Source organism: Bison bison, unplaced genomic scaffold (genome assembly GCF_000754665.1).
Source record: "Bison bison bison isolate TAMUID 2011002044 unplaced genomic scaffold, Bison_UMD1.0 scf7180017864280, whole genome shotgun sequence".
Classification (NCBI taxonomy): domain Eukaryota; kingdom Metazoa; phylum Chordata; class Mammalia; order Artiodactyla; family Bovidae; genus Bison; species Bison bison.
In genome coordinates this window covers 5,200,361-5,219,953 of record NW_011494852.1, presented here as the reverse complement: position 1 = coordinate 5,219,953, position 19,593 = coordinate 5,200,361, and the positions used below count along the sequence as shown (strand labels likewise).

The following is a 19,593-nucleotide window of genomic DNA, read 5'->3' as shown; positions in this document are numbered from 1 at the left end:
AGCCCACTCCAGTGTTCTTGCCTGGAGAATCCCAGGGATGGGGGAGCCTGATGGGCTGCCGTCTATGGGGTCACACAGAGTCGGACACGACTGAAGTGACTTAGCTTAGCTTAGCTTCACTGTAAACTTTATTTCTAAAAAAGATTTATCATGTTAAGTATCTTAAAAATGAAGGAGAAGGAGACTGCTGTGATTACCAGCAGGACCTCTGGAAATGTTAAGGCTTCCTGTCAGGGCTAGGGTGATTCTCATCTTTTTCTTGGTTCTGTCTGATAGGAAAATAAAACAAAAATTTAATGACACAAATTAAATTTATGTTTTTTGACAATCCCCTTTGTTCCTTGCTCCAAAAATGGAATCCTTGGCATATATACATGTAAAGAGCATCAATATCTTAGGAAAATAGACTGTTATAAAGCACTGATTCATCATTGTATACAGTTAGAAATTAACCCATATTTACTTTTGTTACTTGTTTTACAGTTTCTGTCAAGTCTTTTTGGATATGAAATTTATGCTCATACACTAGTTAGTGGGAAAGATGTTCAAATGGTAATTTACTAGAGGTAGTGAAAAACACGGTTTTTGTTGTTCCCTATTTTTTTAATGGTTCATATTCCATGAAAAGTGAAAGTGTTAGTCACTCAGTCATGTCCGATTCTTTGTGACCTTATGGACCAGACTCCTCTATCCTTGGAATTCTCTAGGCAAGAGTACTGGAGTGGGTAGCCATTCCTTCTCCAGGGGATCTTCCTGGCCCAGGGATCGAGCCCAGATCTCCTGCATTACAGGTGCATTCTTTACTGTCTGAACTGCCAAGAAAGCCCAATAAGGGTTATTTATTCCTGGAACATTTATTAAATGGTTACTGGGTGCCAGGCTCAGTTCTGCTTTTTTCACATTTTTTTGGTCTCATTTAGTCCTCATAACAACCCTTTGAGGAAAATGCCACTTTACAGATGAGGTTCAAATTTGGCTATTTGTTGAGTTTACACAATTCGTTAAAAAAAGAAAAAAAAAATTTTTGGCTATGCTGAGAGGCTTATGGGAATCTTAGTTCCCTGATCAGGGATTGAACCTGGGCCAAGGCAGTGAAAGAACCAAGTCCTAACCACTGGACTTCCAGGGAATTCCCACACAGTTAGTAAATTTTGAGGCCAGGATTTGAACTCATAATGTCAGATTCTACAGCCCGTTGACCAATAAAAATATCTAAATCCAGTTTCATTTTGAGAGCTTAGTTCTTTGAAAAATTTTCAATCAACTATGTGTTAAATCAGGTTTCTTTTCAGCTTTTCTGCTTCTTTTCTGAGTAGAACAACAGGTCTTTATTCTTATACAGGTTGACTTTGTGGACTTTGGGCTCTGTTTTGGGCTGCAGATCACCTGGTCTTGACACAGGCTGTGGGATGGGCTCCCAGCTCCTCCAGATTGTGTTCACTCAGGTGAATGGGCGAGCAGCTTCCTGGGGCAAGCTCTTCACTTGCCCGATCACTGGAGTACATGGGCCAAGTCAAAGGGTGTGTTAAAATACAAATTCAACTTGAGTACATTTTGAAGATCTTACTGGCTTTATTCCATGATTCATGAGTCAGAGAACTTCCAATCTAGCAGATATACAGGAACTTTGAGGAGCTATATACCAAGTTAATTTTACATGCAGAGGGAAAGGGGCAAGGAAGTTACAGTAGCAAAAAGCAGACTGGTTCTGGCCCGATTACTTTCCCTTAGGGGATGATAGGGTTTATCAGACAGATTACTTCACTAATGATCATCAGGTGATTTCTGCTTGGCTGGTTTAATAGTCCAGTTCTAGGAGAGGCTGAAACTAATTAAGTCTCAGTTTGGTGACATGAGGCTTAGCATAAGTGACTCCATTTTGGGCCTGTTGTCTTGTTTTTAACAGGTGTAAGCATTTTTCTCATGAAAAAGTATTGGGTTTTGTCAAGTGCTTTTTCTGCAGCTGTTGAGATGATCATATGAATTTATTCTTTATTCTGTCCACATTGTGTATTACATTAGTTTATTTTCAGATGTTAAATCAGTATTGTTAAATCAGCATTCCTGGGATAAAGCCCACTTGATAATGGTTTATAACTCTTTATATATATTTTTTTGTTTGTTTGCTTTTAAAGAGCAGTTTCAAGTTCACAGCAAAGTTGAGAGGAAGGTACAGAGGTTCTCCATATACCCCTTGCCTCCACAGGTGCATAGCCTTGCCCATTATCAACATCCCCCATCAGAGTGGTACAGTTGTTACAATTGATGGTCCTATATTGACATATCATGTTCACCCAATGTCCAGTAGTTTACACTCAGACTCACTCTTGGTGTTGTACAATCAATGAATTTGGACAAATGTATGTACATATATATATATGTGTGTTTATATATATGGGTGCTTGCCTGGTAGCTCGTTGGTAAAGATTGGTGTGTGTGTGTATATATATATATTGTGTGTGTGTGTGTGTATATATATGTGTGTGTGTGTATGTGTATCTGCCTGCAATGCAGGAGACCAGGGTTTGATCCCTCGATCCGGAGGATCTCCTGGAGAGGCGAATGGCAACCCACTCCAGTATTCTTGTCTGGAAAATTCCCTTGACAGAGGAGCCTGGTGGGCTGCAGTTTATGGGTCACCAAGGGTCGGAAATGATTGAGCAACTAACATACACACACACATATATACATGTATCCATCATTATAGTATCATACAGAATATTTTCACTGACCTAAAAATCCTCTGTGCTTTGTCTGCTCATTTCTTTCCTCTCCTCCAATGCCTGGTATCCACTAATCTTTTTACTGTTTCTATAGTTTTGCCTTTTCCAGAATGTTGTAGTGGAATCATACCGTAGATAGCCTTTTCAGCTCAGCTTCTTTCACTTAGTTACATGCATTTAAGATTCCTCCATGTCTTTTCATGGCTTGATAGCACATTTCTTTTTAGCACTGAGTAATATTCCTTTATCTGGGTGTACCACCATTTAGTTACCCATTTACCTTCTGTCTTTATTACTTCCCTACTATTCCCATGTCCTCTTTCTTATTAGATCACACAACTGCTTGGACAGGTTCTGAGCCTGTGAATCATATCTGTGTCATCTCTGTCACAGCCCAATACAAATCAGTGACAACTGTTTCCAGCTTCCTGCAAAATAAATGATGAATTAATAAGTTTGCTGATTAAGTAATAACACATTCCTACAGGGTATTTCTATTATGGTATATCTTCTCCCACAGTATAAATACAAAATTAAGTATTTAGAAATTAGAAAACTTGATATATGGTATCTGAACCCTGGATACTAGCTAAATGAGTTCTTGCATGTTTTGACCACAGTGTTTAGCTTTGATGACTTCAAATTGTGTTTTAACAGGAAACAGTGACATTTAAGGATGTGGCTGTGGACCTCACACAGGAGGAATGGCAGCAAATGAAACCTGCTCAGAGGAACTTGTACCGTGATGTGATGCTGGAGAACTACAGCAACCTAGTCACAGTGGGTAAGGATAGCTTTGCAGTCTTACATAGAATTCTGTCTTTGAAATATGTGAAGACTTCAACTTGCTATATGTCTTTAACTAGCATTTCCTGTCTTCATATGATTGTATGTGCTAGTCTTTAGAGTAAATGCTAATTATTTTGTATCACTGTGAAAGTTCCTCCATCATCTTTCGTAGGCCCTCCAGTCCCCAGGACTCAACCCAAGATCTGGATGGTTGTCTCCAGCATTAACATTCAGGTCCTTTGTTGTCTCTCAAAATAGGTTGTCAAGTCACCAAACCAGATGTGATCTTCAAGTTGGAGCAGGAAGAGGAGCCATGGGTGGTAGAAGAAGAAATGCTTGGGCGGCACTGTCCAGGTGAATAAGTGAAAAGGCAGGTCTGAATGAGAAAGCCACATAGCAGTTGTTCAGGAGGTTGATACCATTTCACGTTTTCCAAGATTTGCTTAAGTCTTCTAGAATGACAGAAGATATGAATGCCTTGAATTATGGTGACACTTCTAGATACTGTTCTTCTTATGTTGCAGCTCTCTTCCTTTTTTCAAATTTTAAATACTAAAACTTCCTAGCTCATTTACAGCCTTACTTTCAGGATTAGTGTGCCTTTCTATGATCCTTAAGCTTTCTTATTCCTTTGCATTCACAGGTTTTCTTTTTTGTGTGTTCAATATTTGAATTAAATTCCCTTTCATTTCTTTTCTTCTTTCTATTTTGAAAAGCTTCAGATTTGTTTTGTAACAATACTCACACTTTCTGTTGTACTTCACAACTCTCACAATCCAATATAGCTTTGAAAGTCTCTGACTTACAGCTTGTTACCTCCTCCTTGCTTATTCACACCTTTCATTCCTTTAATTTTTTTGAAATATAATATAGGCACCCTTGGTTAAAAAATATTAACAATCCAAAAGGTAACATTAAAAAGTGAGTCTCTCTTACCCTTCACATTCAGTCCCTTTCTTTTCCAAGTTAAGTACACTTTTTTTCAGAGTCCTGCTGACCATTCTTGTTTATTTCACCATATGAATTTTATTTTTTTAATTTATTTTTTGTTTATTGGTGTTTTTTATTTTAAGGTGGAACAGTTTATTAAAGGAATTATGGATTTTTTTTTTTGGTCTGTGCTGGGTCTTTGTTGTTATGCGGGCTTTCCTCTAATTTCAGCGAACAGGGGCTTGCTACTCTTCTTTGGTGTGCACGGGCTTCTCATTGTGATGGCTTCTCTTGTTGCAGAGCACGGGCTGTAGGGCACTCAGACTTCAGTAGCTGTGGCTCTTGGACTCTAGAGCACAGTCTCAATAGTTGTGACGCACGGGTTTAGTTGCTCAACAGCATGTGGGATTTTCTCAGATCAGGGATCCGACCCATATCTCCTGCATTGGCAGGTGGATTCTTTACCAACTGAGCCACCAGGGAATCCCCGTCACTGTATGAATTTTAAATTTAACTATCTATTTCCAGAGAAAAACCTGTTGGATTTTTTTGCTGGGAATGTGTCAGAAGTATAAATGAACTTTCAGAGAGCTGACATCTTTATACTGTCAAGGTTTTCTATCCAAGATCTTTATTCGGATCTGCCTGTTTTGTATCCTTCAGAAATGCTTTCCAAGGTTTCCTTTATACCTTTTGTAAATTTCTTACTAAGTTTATACCTAAGTAATAGACAAGAGAAAAAAAATAGTGCTAATGGAATTGGAAAGGACCCTATAAAACCATCTTTATTTACAGATGATAAGATGATGTCCCTTAAAACACAAGAGATTCAACTTCAACAAACTTAAAGAGAATTCAGTGATATGGTAAGGTATCAAATTAACAAGTAAAAATCAGTTGTTTTCATGTATACTTCAACAACCAGTAGAAGATATAAGGAAAAGGAAACCGCATTAATAGTTGTAACAATATAGATAAAATACTATTCTGGATATGGGCATAAAACAATAAAAAAAAAAACAAAGTCCTATCTTCAGGGAGCTTGTAATTTAGTGGGAACTAGAGTTCCTGAGATTTTGAAATTAAGAAAATATCTTTTTAAAAAAAAACTTTATATTTAGTTGATAGTTGGCTATGTATAAAATTCTTAGGTCACACTGTCTTCTCTAGAGGTTTTTGTAGACAGTTCCCTGAAGACTTTAGATAGTCCCCTACTGCTTCTTGGATTTGAATGTTGCTTGGAGAAATCTGAAGCCTGATTGTTTTCCTTCATACATGACTTGATTTGTTTGTCTGGATGCCCATAGGTTTGTTTTTCTTTAAAGCTTTCGAACTTTATGAGACTTATTGATCAGTCAATATCAGTTTTTCCTTTCAGCTTTTATATTCATATTTTTTGGTTCTTGTAGTGTCATATAGATCTGAATAACTGTCATTCCTCATCTTTGAATAAGGATATTTCCTGCTGGACCCATTGTTTACTGAAGAAGTGTTGGAGATTGTCTAGAAAAATACTCTGAGCTAGTAGGAAGCCTCTGTTGCTTTTATCGACTTCCTCTGTCACAGAGTTTTGTGTTAAGAGTTGGTTTGCTCTTCACTTCTTCTGAATCAGAGATTATTAGTTGCATGCTTTCTCTAACACTTAGTTTCTCTTCTACCTTCCTATGTCAATATCCTACTTATATGAGAATAATAGCTATTTGCATCTCTGCAGATATTTGCATCTATTTAGTTCTGTCTTTCCTACCTTTTGACAGGGTCAGAACAAGATGATTATGTTCCACCAGGCAGTCTTAACACATCCAGATTCCATTGTTGTAAAAAATGACTCATTCATTCTGTCCACAGGGTGTGCCTTCTGTTTTGGAGAACTCTGTTCACCATGCTTTCTGTCTGAGACAAGAAATAACAGCCACTGTCTCTTGGTTTCTTTCCTACCTATTTATGTCTATCCTGACTTTCCTTATACTTTGGAATTGCAGTTTAGCTGCCTTTTAGTATAATTGAACACATATTTCTTTTTCTGTTTTTTCTTCATGTCTGCAGGGAGAGAAGATAGAGATGTTTAATTCCACCATGTTGAAAGAGGAAAGTCTCTTCTGTATTTGATCCTATGGATCACCCTTCTTGGAAATGTCTTCTTTACTCTTCTGTAAAGGATTCTGATTTCTCCTCCATTTGTTTATTTTTTCTTATTCCCTTATGAACTGTGTTTTACATAATTCCTCTTCTCCAGCCCTCAAGAACATTATTGAAACTAGTTCTAAATTACATATGGACTTCTTTTTCCTTTATGTACCTTCATGATGTAGATGTGTTCCTGCCTTCAAATCAGTATGTAACTCCGGACTTTAAATTCATCCTCTTTTTTTCCAGCCCCACTCTTCTCCCTGCCTTTCAAGTACCTAAATCCTCCATTGTGTGTGTGTGTGTGTTTGTGTATTTGTTTGTGCTGTGTGGCATGCAGGATCTTAGTTCCCTGACCAGGGATCGAACTTGCACCCCCTGCAGTGGAAGTACAGAGTCTTAACCACTGAACTTCCAGGGAAGTCCCCCCACTTTAGCAAATTTCTGAAATGTTATCAATAGAGCAGTAGGAGAAATATTCAAAAGTCATAATTTTTGGTCCTCCATTTTAGAAGTTTGGAAAGTTGATGAACAGATCAAGAAGCAACAGGAAACCCTTGTGAGGAATGTCACATCCATCTCCAAGAAAACTCTGAATAAGGAAAATGCCGTTGAATATAAAAATGTTGCAAAAGTATTTCCTCTGGACTCAGACATTGTTACTTCAAGACAAAAGTTCTTTGAATGTGACTCACTTGATAAGGATTTTGAACATAGTTTAAACTTATTTAGTTATGAGAAAGGCTTTATAAAAAAGAAAAGTTATGAATGTAATAAGTATGGGAAACCATTTTACCATTGCTCATCCCATGTCATAACCCCCTTTAAGTGTAATCAGTGTGGACAGGATTTTAGTCATAGATTTGACCTCATCAGACATGAGAGAAGTCATGCTGGAGAGAAACCCTATGAATGTAAGGAATGTGGAAAAGCTTTCAGTAGGAAGGAAAATCTTATTACACATCAAAAAATTCATACTGGGGAAAAACCATATAAGTGTAATGAATGTGGAAAAGCTTTCATTCAGATGTCAAACCTTATTAGACACCAGAGAATTCATACTGGAGAGAAACCTTATGCATGTAAAGATTGTTGGAAGGCCTTCAGCCAGAAATCAAATCTCATTGAACATGAGAGAATTCATACTGGAGAAAAACCCTATGAATGTAAGGAATGTGGAAAAGCCTTCAGCCAGAAGCAAAATCTTATTGAACACGAGAAAATTCATACTGGTGAGAAACCTTATGCATGTAATGAATGTGGTAGAGCTTTTTCTCGGATGTCATCTGTTAATCTACATATGAGAAGTCACACAGGGGAGAAACCCTATAAATGTAATAAATGTGGAAAAGCCTTCTCTCAATGCTCAGTATTTATTATACATATGAGAAGTCATACAGGTGAGAAACCCTATGTATGTAGTGAATGTGGAAAAGCATTCTCTCAAAGTTCATCCCTTACTGTACACATGAGAAATCATACAGCTGAGAAACCCTATGAATGTAATGAATGTGGAAAAGCCTTCAGCAGGAAAGAAAATCTCATTACACATCAGAAAATTCATACTGGAGAAAAACCTTATGAATGTAATGAATGTGGGAAAGCTTTTATTCAGATGTCAAACCTCATCCGACACCAGAGAATTCATACCGGTGAAAAACCCTATGCGTGTACAGTATGTGGAAAAGCCTTTAGTCAGAAATCAAATCTCACGGAACATGAAAAAATTCATACTGGAGAGAAACCCTATCATTGTAATCAATGTGGAAAAGCTTTCAGTCAGAGACAAAACCTCCTTGAACATGAAAAAATTCATACTGGAGAGAAACCATTTAAATGTAATGAGTGCGGTAAAGCTTTTTCTCGAATCTCATCCCTTACTCTTCATGTTAGAAGTCATACAGGGGAGAAACCGTATGAATGTAATAAATGTGGAAAAGCCTTCTCTCAATGCTCATTACTTATTATACATATGAGAATTCACACTGGTGAGAAACCCTATGAATGTAATGAATGTGGAAAAGCATTCTCTCAAAGAGCATCCCTTTCTATACATAAGAGAGGTCATACAGGTGAGAAACGCCGAGTGTACTAAATGAATAAGACTTTCTTTTAAATTCAACCCAAGCTTTACTTAACTTTAAAATATCTTGGCATAATCTCAAAAAATGAACAAGATTCTTTTGAAAAAATTATAAAGCTTTATTGAAGGGCAAAAGATTGGAGTAAAGGAGAGAATGTAGATGGAAAAACCCAGTATTATAAAATGTCTGTTCTTCCCAACTTAATCTCTAGACCTGGTAGAGTTCCAAACATTTAACAGGAATTTTCTAGGATCTTTATAAAATGATTCTAAACCTCATATGAAATAAAAGTCTATGGATTGCTGAGATAATATTGAAAAAGAACAGAGAGGACATATCTTCTACCATATACTACATGTATAGCAAAGTTATGGTCATTTAATAGTGTGTAATATTAGTACATTAATAGGTAGATAGAAAAGTTTTACAGAATAGAATGCCTAGAAATAAACCCGTGAATATATGCGAACTTGTTGTGTATTAGACATGACATCATAAATCAGTAGGAGGAACAGCCTAGTCAATAAAAATAGTTGGAGTACTTGAATCTCCATACTGGGGAAAATAAAATTACATACAACCTTACAACATATAAAGAAACAGAATTCCAGAGGATTTGAACACTGAAATGTGAACAGCCAAACTCTGAACTTCTTGGAAGGAAATAACAGGATGCTGTCTGTGACTTTGAGGCAGGGAAACATTTTTTAAAAGGACCCTGTAGTTTCTCTTCTGGATAGACTTCCTAAAGAAATTCACAACTATGCATAAGAAATATATATATCTGAATAGAAAACAACCTATATATTGAAGGGCTAATGAATAAAATGTGATATTAAAATAAGGAATAGTATACAGCAGTTAAAAGTAATGAACTTGGTCTGTATTGTGTAACATGGGTTGTTATCTAAAATAATGTTGAGTGGGAAAAAATTAAGATCTAGCTGAAGCATACTGTAAAATAACATTCATGTAAATTGGAGTGAAGTCATTCACAAAAAATAGAACTATGTTTTTATTACTGAAATATGTATGTAAAACTATTTTAAATGGATTAAAAAGAACACATTAAATTATTGATAGTGTTGTCTCTGGCAGGAGATTAGGATTCAGGGTGTTGATCGAAGGGGGCTTTTAGCTTTACTTGTAATTTTTATGCCTTAAAAAGAGATGAATAGCATATAAAATGAATCTGAAAAGTTAATGATACATGATGGTGATAATGGATGTCTTAATATTGTTTTTGTACTTACTTCACAGAATTTATGGGTTAGGGGATGACAATGCATAGAGGAAAGAAAGTGTTATAATAGATTCATGTGCTCTATCAGATGCTGAACTGTTTTGTCAAAAATATTTCCAGAAAATTAGTAATTAAAAGTGATAATCCTGTTTACTAATTAATATGAAATTAACATGTCTCATCAGTCTTATGCTTTTTTTTTCACATTCTTTATTTAGGACTTAATTTTCAACCAATTATATCTTAGATTCAAGAAGCATGTAATTATTTGTTAAAAATTTGAAAATCAGAGGGCAATGTGACAAATCAAATGTGATTTTTATTTAGAATTTTAGGGTATCATGATCTAATGATCCCTACTCTCTCAGTGTGTCTTGTTTCAGTTGACAACTTGTTGAATTCATAACTAATGAGTTAGTAATATGATTAGAGTCATTATGGAGAGAAAAAAATCTTGAGAAACTAACTCTACAATATTAGTCTTCTTACTCTGTACATTTCCATACAACCAGCATAAGCATTATTATTATTATAATCATTAATTATTACAATATTTTGAAACAAGAAAACCTTTTATTTTCTTGAGATCAGTTCAGTTCAGCCCGGTTGCTCAGTCGTGTCCGACTCTTTGCAACCCCATGAATCACAGCACACCAGGCCTCCCTGTCCATCACCAACTCCCGGAGTTGACTCAGACTCAAGTCCATCAAGTCATTGATGCCATCTAGCCATCTCATCCTGTCGTCCCCTTCTCCTCCTGCCCCCAATTCCTCCCAGCATCAGAGTCTTTTCCAATGAGTCAACTCTTCACATGAAATGGCCAAAGTACTGGAGTTTCAGCTTCAGCATCATTCCTTCCAAAGAAATCCCAGGGCTGATCTCCTTCAGAATGGACTGGTTGGATCTCCTTGCAGTCCAAGGGACTCTCAAGAGTCTTCTCCAACACCACAGTTCAAAAGCATCAATTCTGCGGTGCTCAGCTTTCTTCACAGTCCAACTCTTACATCCATACATGATCACTGGAAAAACCATAGCCTTGGATAGCCTTAAGCAATTATGTAAAATTGCTTCACTCTTAACCTACAGATCATTTTATTTCTTCTACAACCCTTAATTTATGTACCTATCTGGTTTTGGTTGAAAGCAGTATGTGGTCTAAGACCCTGAGCAGTAATAACCGTTCCTCTGAAAGGATCTCATTCTCTGTTAAACAATAAGTGAATCAGCCCTTCAGGTATTTTTTTATTGTACCATCTCTGCAGTATTACTTGATGCACAGAAAACCATTATGATTTGGAATGTTGTTCAAAAGGAGTCTTTAGCTTTGAATGTTTGAATGTCAGTTGCATTTATTGGAAGCTAGTTTTACAAAATTAAATCATTCTTAGACTAAATTTATGAAGTACAATCATGACTAAGCTCAGTTTTACTTCAGTTAGTCATTTTTGAAGACTGACAATGACTTAAAATTATAAATAGCAGGCACTGATATTTATGAAATCAGCACTTTCCCAAAACTTAAATATCTAAATGTGTTGTCACTTCATAATCTCTTCTTTCATGGGTTTTGTGGTAAGTCCAATTTTGCAAGCACACTTTTTTGTAGACTTTTTAAAAAGTACTTTTCAAAGTTCATGTTTTATATACACAACAAAATCTGTGTAAATATTTTTAGTTGCAAAATTTGAGGGGGTGATCTAAACTCATTTTTCACTCTGATTTTCTTCATGCTTCTTTATTTGGCTCATATCTCACTTTTTTTCTGTCCCATCCTTTACATAGTTTTGGAGTCAACAGAAAAATTTTAAATTTCCCTTACACTCATAATGACCACCTTATGTGCCTTTTTAGCCTGTCCCACTAAGAGTGGCTGTGCTGATTGGGTGATATATAGTGCCTGAGACTAAACCTGAATCTCAAGTCTAGGAAGGCTATTTTACTGTATGTCAACAAGAAGATGATCTTGTCTCTATAATTTTTTTCCTATCCTGAAGAGTAGAAATAAGGTCTAAGTGACTGAGATAACATAAAAATAATCTATCAAATCACAATAAATCCCTCTCCACTTGGATACACATGAACTGTTACTGCCTGATAGTTTCCATTCTAGATTTCAGACTTAATTTGAAGTTTGCTGATATGAAAGATAAGGAAAAGAGAGAGAAAGGAAAACTACACTTTTGTGGATATCACCAGCTGGATGGTCACCAGTTGCTAAAAATGCAGCAGACTAAGGCGAAACGTTTGGGAGTAAAGATAGGATGGAATTGAGTCATATTGTGGACATTCTTTTACCTGTAATTTGCCAGAGGCAGATCTTGAGATGAGAATTCCCACACAAGTGATTTATTAAGTGCTCCTAGAAAGAGTGGTAAAGGCATGAAGGAAGTGGGACAGGAAAGAAGTTAAGAGCATCATCTCCAGCTGTAGTCCTGCCATCTGTCATTTCAGCCAGATCACTAAGGGAATTCTAGAATGTAAGCTCTGCCTTATACTCCCCTCTCTCTGAGCTAACTGCTGAAAATCTTTGACTGCTACTTACCACTGAGTTCCTCTGTAAGAATTGCCTTCGGATGAAGAGAGCTGCATCATGCATGGCTACACTGCCTCCCCAAGGGCAATTTAGAGAAGTGCGAAGAGCCATCTCAGTCCTAGAGCTCCCTGAGAGTTTGCAACCCTGTCACAGTTCAATTTCACCTTCCACCAATTCTGCTTCATTTCAGATTCTGTCTCCCAGGGAACCTGACCTAAGATGGGGACATTTTGCAACAGCAAGTCTCAAACTGAAACAACAATTTTTAATTCATTTATAAATAAACTCATCACATGTTAATAACATTTTATGAAAAGTATATTTGAAAAACAATGACAATTGTATTATTATATAAATTTTCAAATACCTTTAATAGTTTAATGAAAGACAGTTGGATTCTCATCTCTGCATTCATTCTGTAGCAATGTTGCATGTTATGTAGACCAGGAAACTACTCTCAGGAGAGAATGAAAGTGAAAAAGGAAAAAAGGTGTTGAAATTACTATGAAAATAATTTTGACCTAAGAGACCCCTGAGGGTTCTCCCACTACTCTTTAAGAACCGCTATTTGACATCTGGCCTGGTCTCTTCAAAAACTCATTGTTAAAAGACTAAAGGGATGTGAAGGGAGGAGGACTGAGGAGGGGTATTGGCATGCTATTTAGTAATCTAAGTAGTCCTAGATGGAGGATTTCAGAAACAAGAATAGTGGGCAAAGAATATGTTAAAATGGGAGTAGATGGAAACAAATACAGTGGAACAGAATAACAGAATTGACTTATGATATTAAAAACAACAATGAAATTACTGGAAAACACCGGCATATAATTCACAGAGTTGATGTGACTTTGATTTAAAGTTTTTCAAGTCCATTTGTTGTTTCAGATAGAGGGACTCTTTGTGACCATGTGGACTGTAGCCTGCCAAGCTCCTTTGTCCATGGGGATTCTCCAGGCAAGAGTACTGAAGTGGATTGCCATACCCTCCTCCAGGGGATCTTCCCAACCCAGGGATCAAACCCAGGTCTTCCTCTTTGCAAAGACAGAGCTAGTGTTTTGAAATACAGATTCAGTAGAATGTAAGAGACCACAAATAACAGTGCCTTAAAAGTTGATCTTTTTATCCACACATTTAATAATTAGTCTGCAGTTAGGTAGTACAGAACTGGTACAGATTCTCTTTCTTGTTTTCCATAACTCCTAGGGAGGTCTTATTCACACAGCCCAATATGGCACACTCACATTCACATCCCCAGGAGTCAAGGAGAATAGAGGACAAAGAGGCACATCAGTTTACTTTAAGGACAGGGATCTAGCATTACACACATTACCTTCTTTCACACACTGCTGGCTAGCACTTAGGAACAGAAATAGCTGCAGAGCCAACTGGGAAATCACAAAGATGTATGACATCCAGCAATGGTAATGATGCAAGTAAGTGAATACTGAACATTGCTGGTAAGGATATGAAATGTATGAGTCCTGTGGAAATTACAATTTTAACACCAGTTTTAAAATCCAGGACTTTTGGTTTCAGGTTTGACATTTAAGGACCTTGGAAGTCATCACTTCCATCCTTAAAACAAGGAGAAAAAATTAGGAACAAACTGAAAATGAATGACTCCCTCGCCCCCCATCAGCTCTAGGAACCTGCAACTGTTAACTATTATTTTTTAAAGTTTTTTTTAAAGTTTTATTTATTTGACTGTACCAGGTGTTAGTTGTAGCATATGGGACCAGGAATCAAAGCCAGGCGCCCTGCATTGGGAGTGCAGAGTCTTAGCTACTGGACCACCAGGGAGGTCCCTCTGAAGTCTTTTAAAGAGAAGTTTTAACAGCAAAATTGAGGGGAAGGTACAGTGGTTTCCCATATGCTCCCCCACACCTCCTGGCCACCCCATTACCGACATCCCTCACCAGAGCGGTACCTTTGTTACAATGGATGGACCTACATTGACACATCATAACCAACCAAAGTTCACAGTTCAGCCTCAGAATTCACTTTTGGTTTGTATGTTCATGAAAAGTTAAAATGTTAGTCACTCAGTCATGTCTGACACTTTGTGATGATAGCCTGCCAGGCTTGTCTGTCCGTGGGATTTTCCAGGCAAGAATACTGGAGTGGGTAGCCATTCCCTTCTCCAGGGGTTCTTCCCAACCCTGGGATTGAACCTGGGTCTCCTACATTGCAGGTGAATTCTTTACCTTCTGATTCACCAGGGAAACCCTGTACATTCATGAGTTTGGACAAATGTGTCCACATGTATCCACAATTATATAATAGTATCACACAGATAGGTTCACTCCCCTTAAAATCCTCTCTGCTATGCCTGTTATTCCCTTTTTCACTCCAACCCTTGGCAACCATTGATCTTTTTGTTTCCGTAGTTTTGCCTTTTCCGTATAGTTGGAATTATATAGTATATAGCCTTTTCAGATTGGCTGCTTTCATGTAAAAATATGCATGTACGTTTCCTCCATGCTTTCTTATGGCTTAATAGCTCATAGGCTTGCTTACTTTGTGAAAATCAACGACTTTTCTTAAACCTATCAGAGAATTGAGGTAGCAGGGGAAAACACCACCCTGAATTGTGAAGAGATGGAAAATCTAGACAACAGCCAAAATCAGCTTACCTGGAGCTAAAGCCACATGAGTCATAAACAGTTGTGCTGTGCTGTGCTTAGTTGCTCAGTCATGTCCGACTCTGTGACCCCATGGACTGTAGCCCGCCAGCCTCTTCTGTCCATGGGGATTCTCCAGGCAAGAATACTGGAGTGGGTTGCCATGTCGTCCTCCAGGGGATCTTCCCAACCCAGGGATTGAACCCAGGTCTCCCGCATTGCTGGCAGATTCTTTACCAGCTAAGCTACCAAGGAAGCCCTCATAAACTGTTAGGAATACTTAAATGATAATTTTGATGCATTGCTGAAGGGGAGTGTGGATTAACTTGAATGTGAGAAGTTCTAGGGGCCCAGCCTAAGAGAACCCCTGCACTTTCATGTATTTTACCTCCAAGAACCCCACCAGGTTCTCAAGGTGAAGATCTAAGAAACACCCCTGCCCCTCATTTGTAGGCTAGGAATGGGCAAGCTTTTAGAAATACACATAGTGTTCTCCATTACAAAGGCCTGCTCTCCTAGTCAAATTAGATTACAAGAACCTCATCTCCTTGAGGGAAGGGCAACTAGCCAGTGCCAGCCCCCTCTAATCTTCCTGTCTCACTGAAAGGGAGAAAGGAAAAAAAGGCAGAGAAATACTTCCAAAGTATTCAGATGCATTAAAAAATGAGATTTTAAATATAAGATTATAGAATGCTCCCCATCCCCCTTACCTTAGCACCACCTTGATAGGGCTCCTGTACAATAATAGTGGATTGCAATGGAAAGAGCCACAATATACACTTGATTTAAGGAGGAGATATAGGGAAACCCAAAGACAACGTGGGAGGAGAACAATAACGGTAGGGGAACTTCTCTGGTGGTCTAATGATTAAGAATCCAACATGGGTTTGAGCCCTGGTCCACAAACTAAGATCCCTCATGCCAGGAGGCAACTAAGCCTGCACACGGCAACTTCTGAGCCCATCCGACTACAGCTGTGCTTGGCAGCAAGAGAAGCCAGCATAATAAGCTGGAACACTACAACTAGAGAGTAGCCCGTGCTCTCCACAACTAGAGAAAGTCTGTGTGCTTCCAGGAAAACCCAGCGCAGCCAGAGATAATAAATGAACAAATAAATAAAAACAATGACACTAGGGGACAACAGAGGATGAGATGGTTGGATGGCATCACCGATTCGATGGACATGAGTTTGAGCAAGCTCTGGGAGTTGGTAATGGACAGGGAAGCCTGACAGGCTGCAGTTCATGGGGTTGCAAAGAGTCAGACTCGACTGAGCAACTGAACTGAACTAAATGACACTAGAGAAAACTGAAACCTCTGGCACCTATAGACGTAGCAAATATTAAACATGGTCCAGCTACTGGCAAGATTTACATAACATCTCACACTAAGGTCTAGTTACTTCAGTTTATGTTACCCAGTGTGCTTCCACAGTGACTTGGGGTAAAGGATCCACTTACAATGCAGGAGATGCAGGAGACGCAGGAGACTTGGGTGTGATGCCTGGGTTGGGAAGATCCACTCTAGGAGAAAATGGCAACCCGCTCCAGTTTTCTTGTCAGGAAAATCCCATGGAGAAAAGAGTGGGGTCACAGAGAGTATGTGACCTAGCAACTGAGTACAGCCACACATATTACCCAATACATCATATACAGCTTTCAACAAACAATTACAATCTATGCTAAAGGCAAGAAAAAGTTGTCTGAAGAGAGGAAGGAAGCATTAGAACCAGGCTCAGATATGAGCTATATTTTGGAGTTATCAGATAGGAAATCCAAAATAACTGTGATTAATATGCTAAAGGACTCTAATGGAAAATGTAGACAATATGCAAGACAGGTAGGGCAAGCAAAGAAATGAAAACTCTAACAAAATATTAAAATACTAGAAATCAACATTTTTGATAGGTTCATCAATGGACTGAACATAGTCAAAGACAATCAATCAGCTTGGAGCTGTGTCAGTAGAAATTTGCCAAGCAAGTGTAAAGAGAGAAAAAAAAAATGATTAAAAAACAGAGCCACAGCAGAATATCCAAGAACTGTGGGAAAATAACAGAAGATGTTACATATATATAATTGGGATGCCAGAAAGAGAAGAGATAAAGGAGACATATTCTAAATAATGATGGCTGAGAGTTTTCCAAAATTAATAACACTAAATCACAGATCCAGGAAGCTCAGGAAATGACAAGCAAGTGAAATACCAAAAAATCTACACCTATGTATATATGACCATTGAACAATGCAAGGGTTAGGGGTGCCGACCCCTGGAGCAGTCAAAAATCCACATACTGCCATCTCTGCCTCAAAAACAAGGGAATTGATAAATGACTCACCCAAGGGCAGGAGGCTGCAACAGTCTGGATAGAATCAGGACTCAAACCCTACTTCTTTTGGTTACACATATTGTGATCTCTATTTGAACAAAAACCTTTCCCCACACTTAATTTAAAAATTTGTAAAATGAAATAATGGCTGACAATTTTCCAAAATTAATGAAAAATGAAAATACAGATACTATATTTATTAAGTGCACCCTACCAGTTCAAATCCATGTTGTTTAAGCAGCAACTGTATATCATATTGAAACTGGAGAAAATTAAGACAAAGAGAAAAATCTTGAAAAATCCAGGGTTGGGGTGAGGAAATCTTAACTATGGGGGAACAAGGATAAAAATTACATTGGGTTTCTCTCCAGCGATCATGTAAGCACAAAGAGAATGGAGTGAAATATCTAAAGTATTGGGGAGGGGGGGAACCCTAGCATTCTACAAAGCTACAGTAATCAAAATAGTACGGTTGGTACTGGCACAGAAACAGACCACACAGATCAGTGGAACAAAATAGTCCAGAAGTAAACCCACACACATCTGATCAATTAACCTATGACAAAGGAAGCAAGAATATACAGTGGAGAAAAGACAGCCTTTTCAATAAGTGATGCTGGGAAAACTGGACATCTACATGTAAAAGAATGAATGAAATTAGAACAGTTTTTCATACCCTATACATAAATAAAATTAATTAAAGACATATTATAAAACGTGAAATCATAATACTCCTAGAAGGAAAACATAGTGCACTCTTGCAGGTCTTAGTAACCTTTTTTTTTTTTTTTTTCTTTTTAGATCTGTCTCCTTAGGTAAGTTAAATGAGTAAAAATAAGCAAACAAGACCTAATCAAACTTAAAAGTGTTTGCACAGTAATGAAACCATAAAAAAACAAAAAGGCAACCTACTGAATGGGAGGTTACAAATGATACATCTGATAAGAGGATAATATCCAAAATATAATAAACACTCATACAACTCAGGAGCAAAAACAAATACCTATTGAAAAATGGGCAGAGGACCTGAATAGGCATTTTTCCAAGGAGACATACAGGTGACCAATAGACACAGGAAAAGATGTGCAACATTACTGATCAGCAGGAAAATGCAAGTCAGAACCACAGGTTAGATACTACTTCAGACCTATCAGAATGGCTACTGTCAAAAAGACAAGAAATAACAAGTGTCAGCGAAGATGTGGAGAAAAGGGAAGAAGGCAATGGCACCCCACTCCAGTACTCTTGCCTGGAAAATCTCATGGACGGAGGAGCCTGGTAGGCTGCAGTCCATGGGGTCGCTAAGAGTCAGACACGACTGAGCGACTTCACTTTCACTTTTCACTTTCATGCATTGGAGAAGGAAATGGCAACCCACTCCAGTGTTCTTGCCTGGAGAATCCCAGGGATGGGGGAGCCTGATGGGCTGCCGTCTGTGGGGTCGCACAGAGTCGGACACGACTGAAGCGACTTAGCAGCAGCAGCAGCAGTACACTATAGGTAGGAATGTAAATTGATACAGCCACTATGGAAAACAGTGTTCTGTTGTTGTTTTTGTTTAGTCACTGAGTTGTGTCCAACTCTTTTGTGACCCCATGGACTGTAGCCCTCCAGGCTCCTTTGTCTGTGGGATTTTCCAGGCAAGAATACTGGAGTGAGTTGCCATTCCCTTCTCCAGAGGATCTTCCTGACCCAGGGATTGAACCTGCATATCCTGCTTGGCAGGTGGATTCTTTATCACTGAGCCACCAGATGATGGAAAACATTATGGATCATTACAATCATTAAAGTATATAGATCTAGGAACAGAGGATCAAAATGCATGAGGCAAAAACTGATTGAACTATATTCACAATAACCAAAAGGTAGAAACAATGAAAATGTTCACTAACAGAAAAAAATGGGTGAACAAAATATGGTATATCCATTCAATAGAATATTATTTGGCCATAAAAAGGAATGAAGCATTGATATATGTTACAGCATAGATGAATCTCAAAAACATTATGCTACATGAATGAAGCTGAAACAAAATACCACATATTGTATGATTATTCCATCAATGTTAATTATACAGAATAGGCACATCCATAGAAGCAGAAAGCAGATTAATGGTTCCAGGGACACTGGGGAGGAAGGATTGGGGAGTGACTGCTAAATGGACATGGGGTTTCCATTTGGGTTGATGAAACTTTTCTGGAATTAGTGGTGATA

At 38.0% G+C, this 19,593-nt stretch overlaps 1 protein-coding gene across 11 annotated transcripts in view; it reads left to right on the top strand.

Moving 5' to 3' along the window:
- Positions 1-12,702, top strand: part of ZNF568 (zinc finger protein 568) — a 30,862-nt gene extending 18,160 nt beyond the window's left edge. For 8 of the 11 annotated variants that reach the window (XM_010849127.1, XM_010849124.1, XM_010849123.1 and 5 more), the window contains 3 exons: positions 3,381-3,507; positions 3,771-3,866; positions 7,082-10,055. In XM_010849127.1, coding sequence (XP_010847429.1) covers positions 3,438-3,507; positions 3,771-3,866; positions 7,082-8,664 — 1,749 coding nt within the window. In that variant the 5' untranslated portion in view covers positions 3,381-3,437 and the 3' untranslated portion in view covers positions 8,665-10,055. Of the gene's footprint in view, positions 1-3,380; positions 3,508-3,770; positions 3,867-6,488; positions 6,919-7,081; positions 10,056-12,619 lie in introns of those variants that run through there. The other 3 variants (XM_010849128.1, XM_010849126.1, XM_010849129.1) reach the window with 3 other exon arrangements.
- Positions 12,703-19,593: the final 6,891 nt, after the last annotated feature.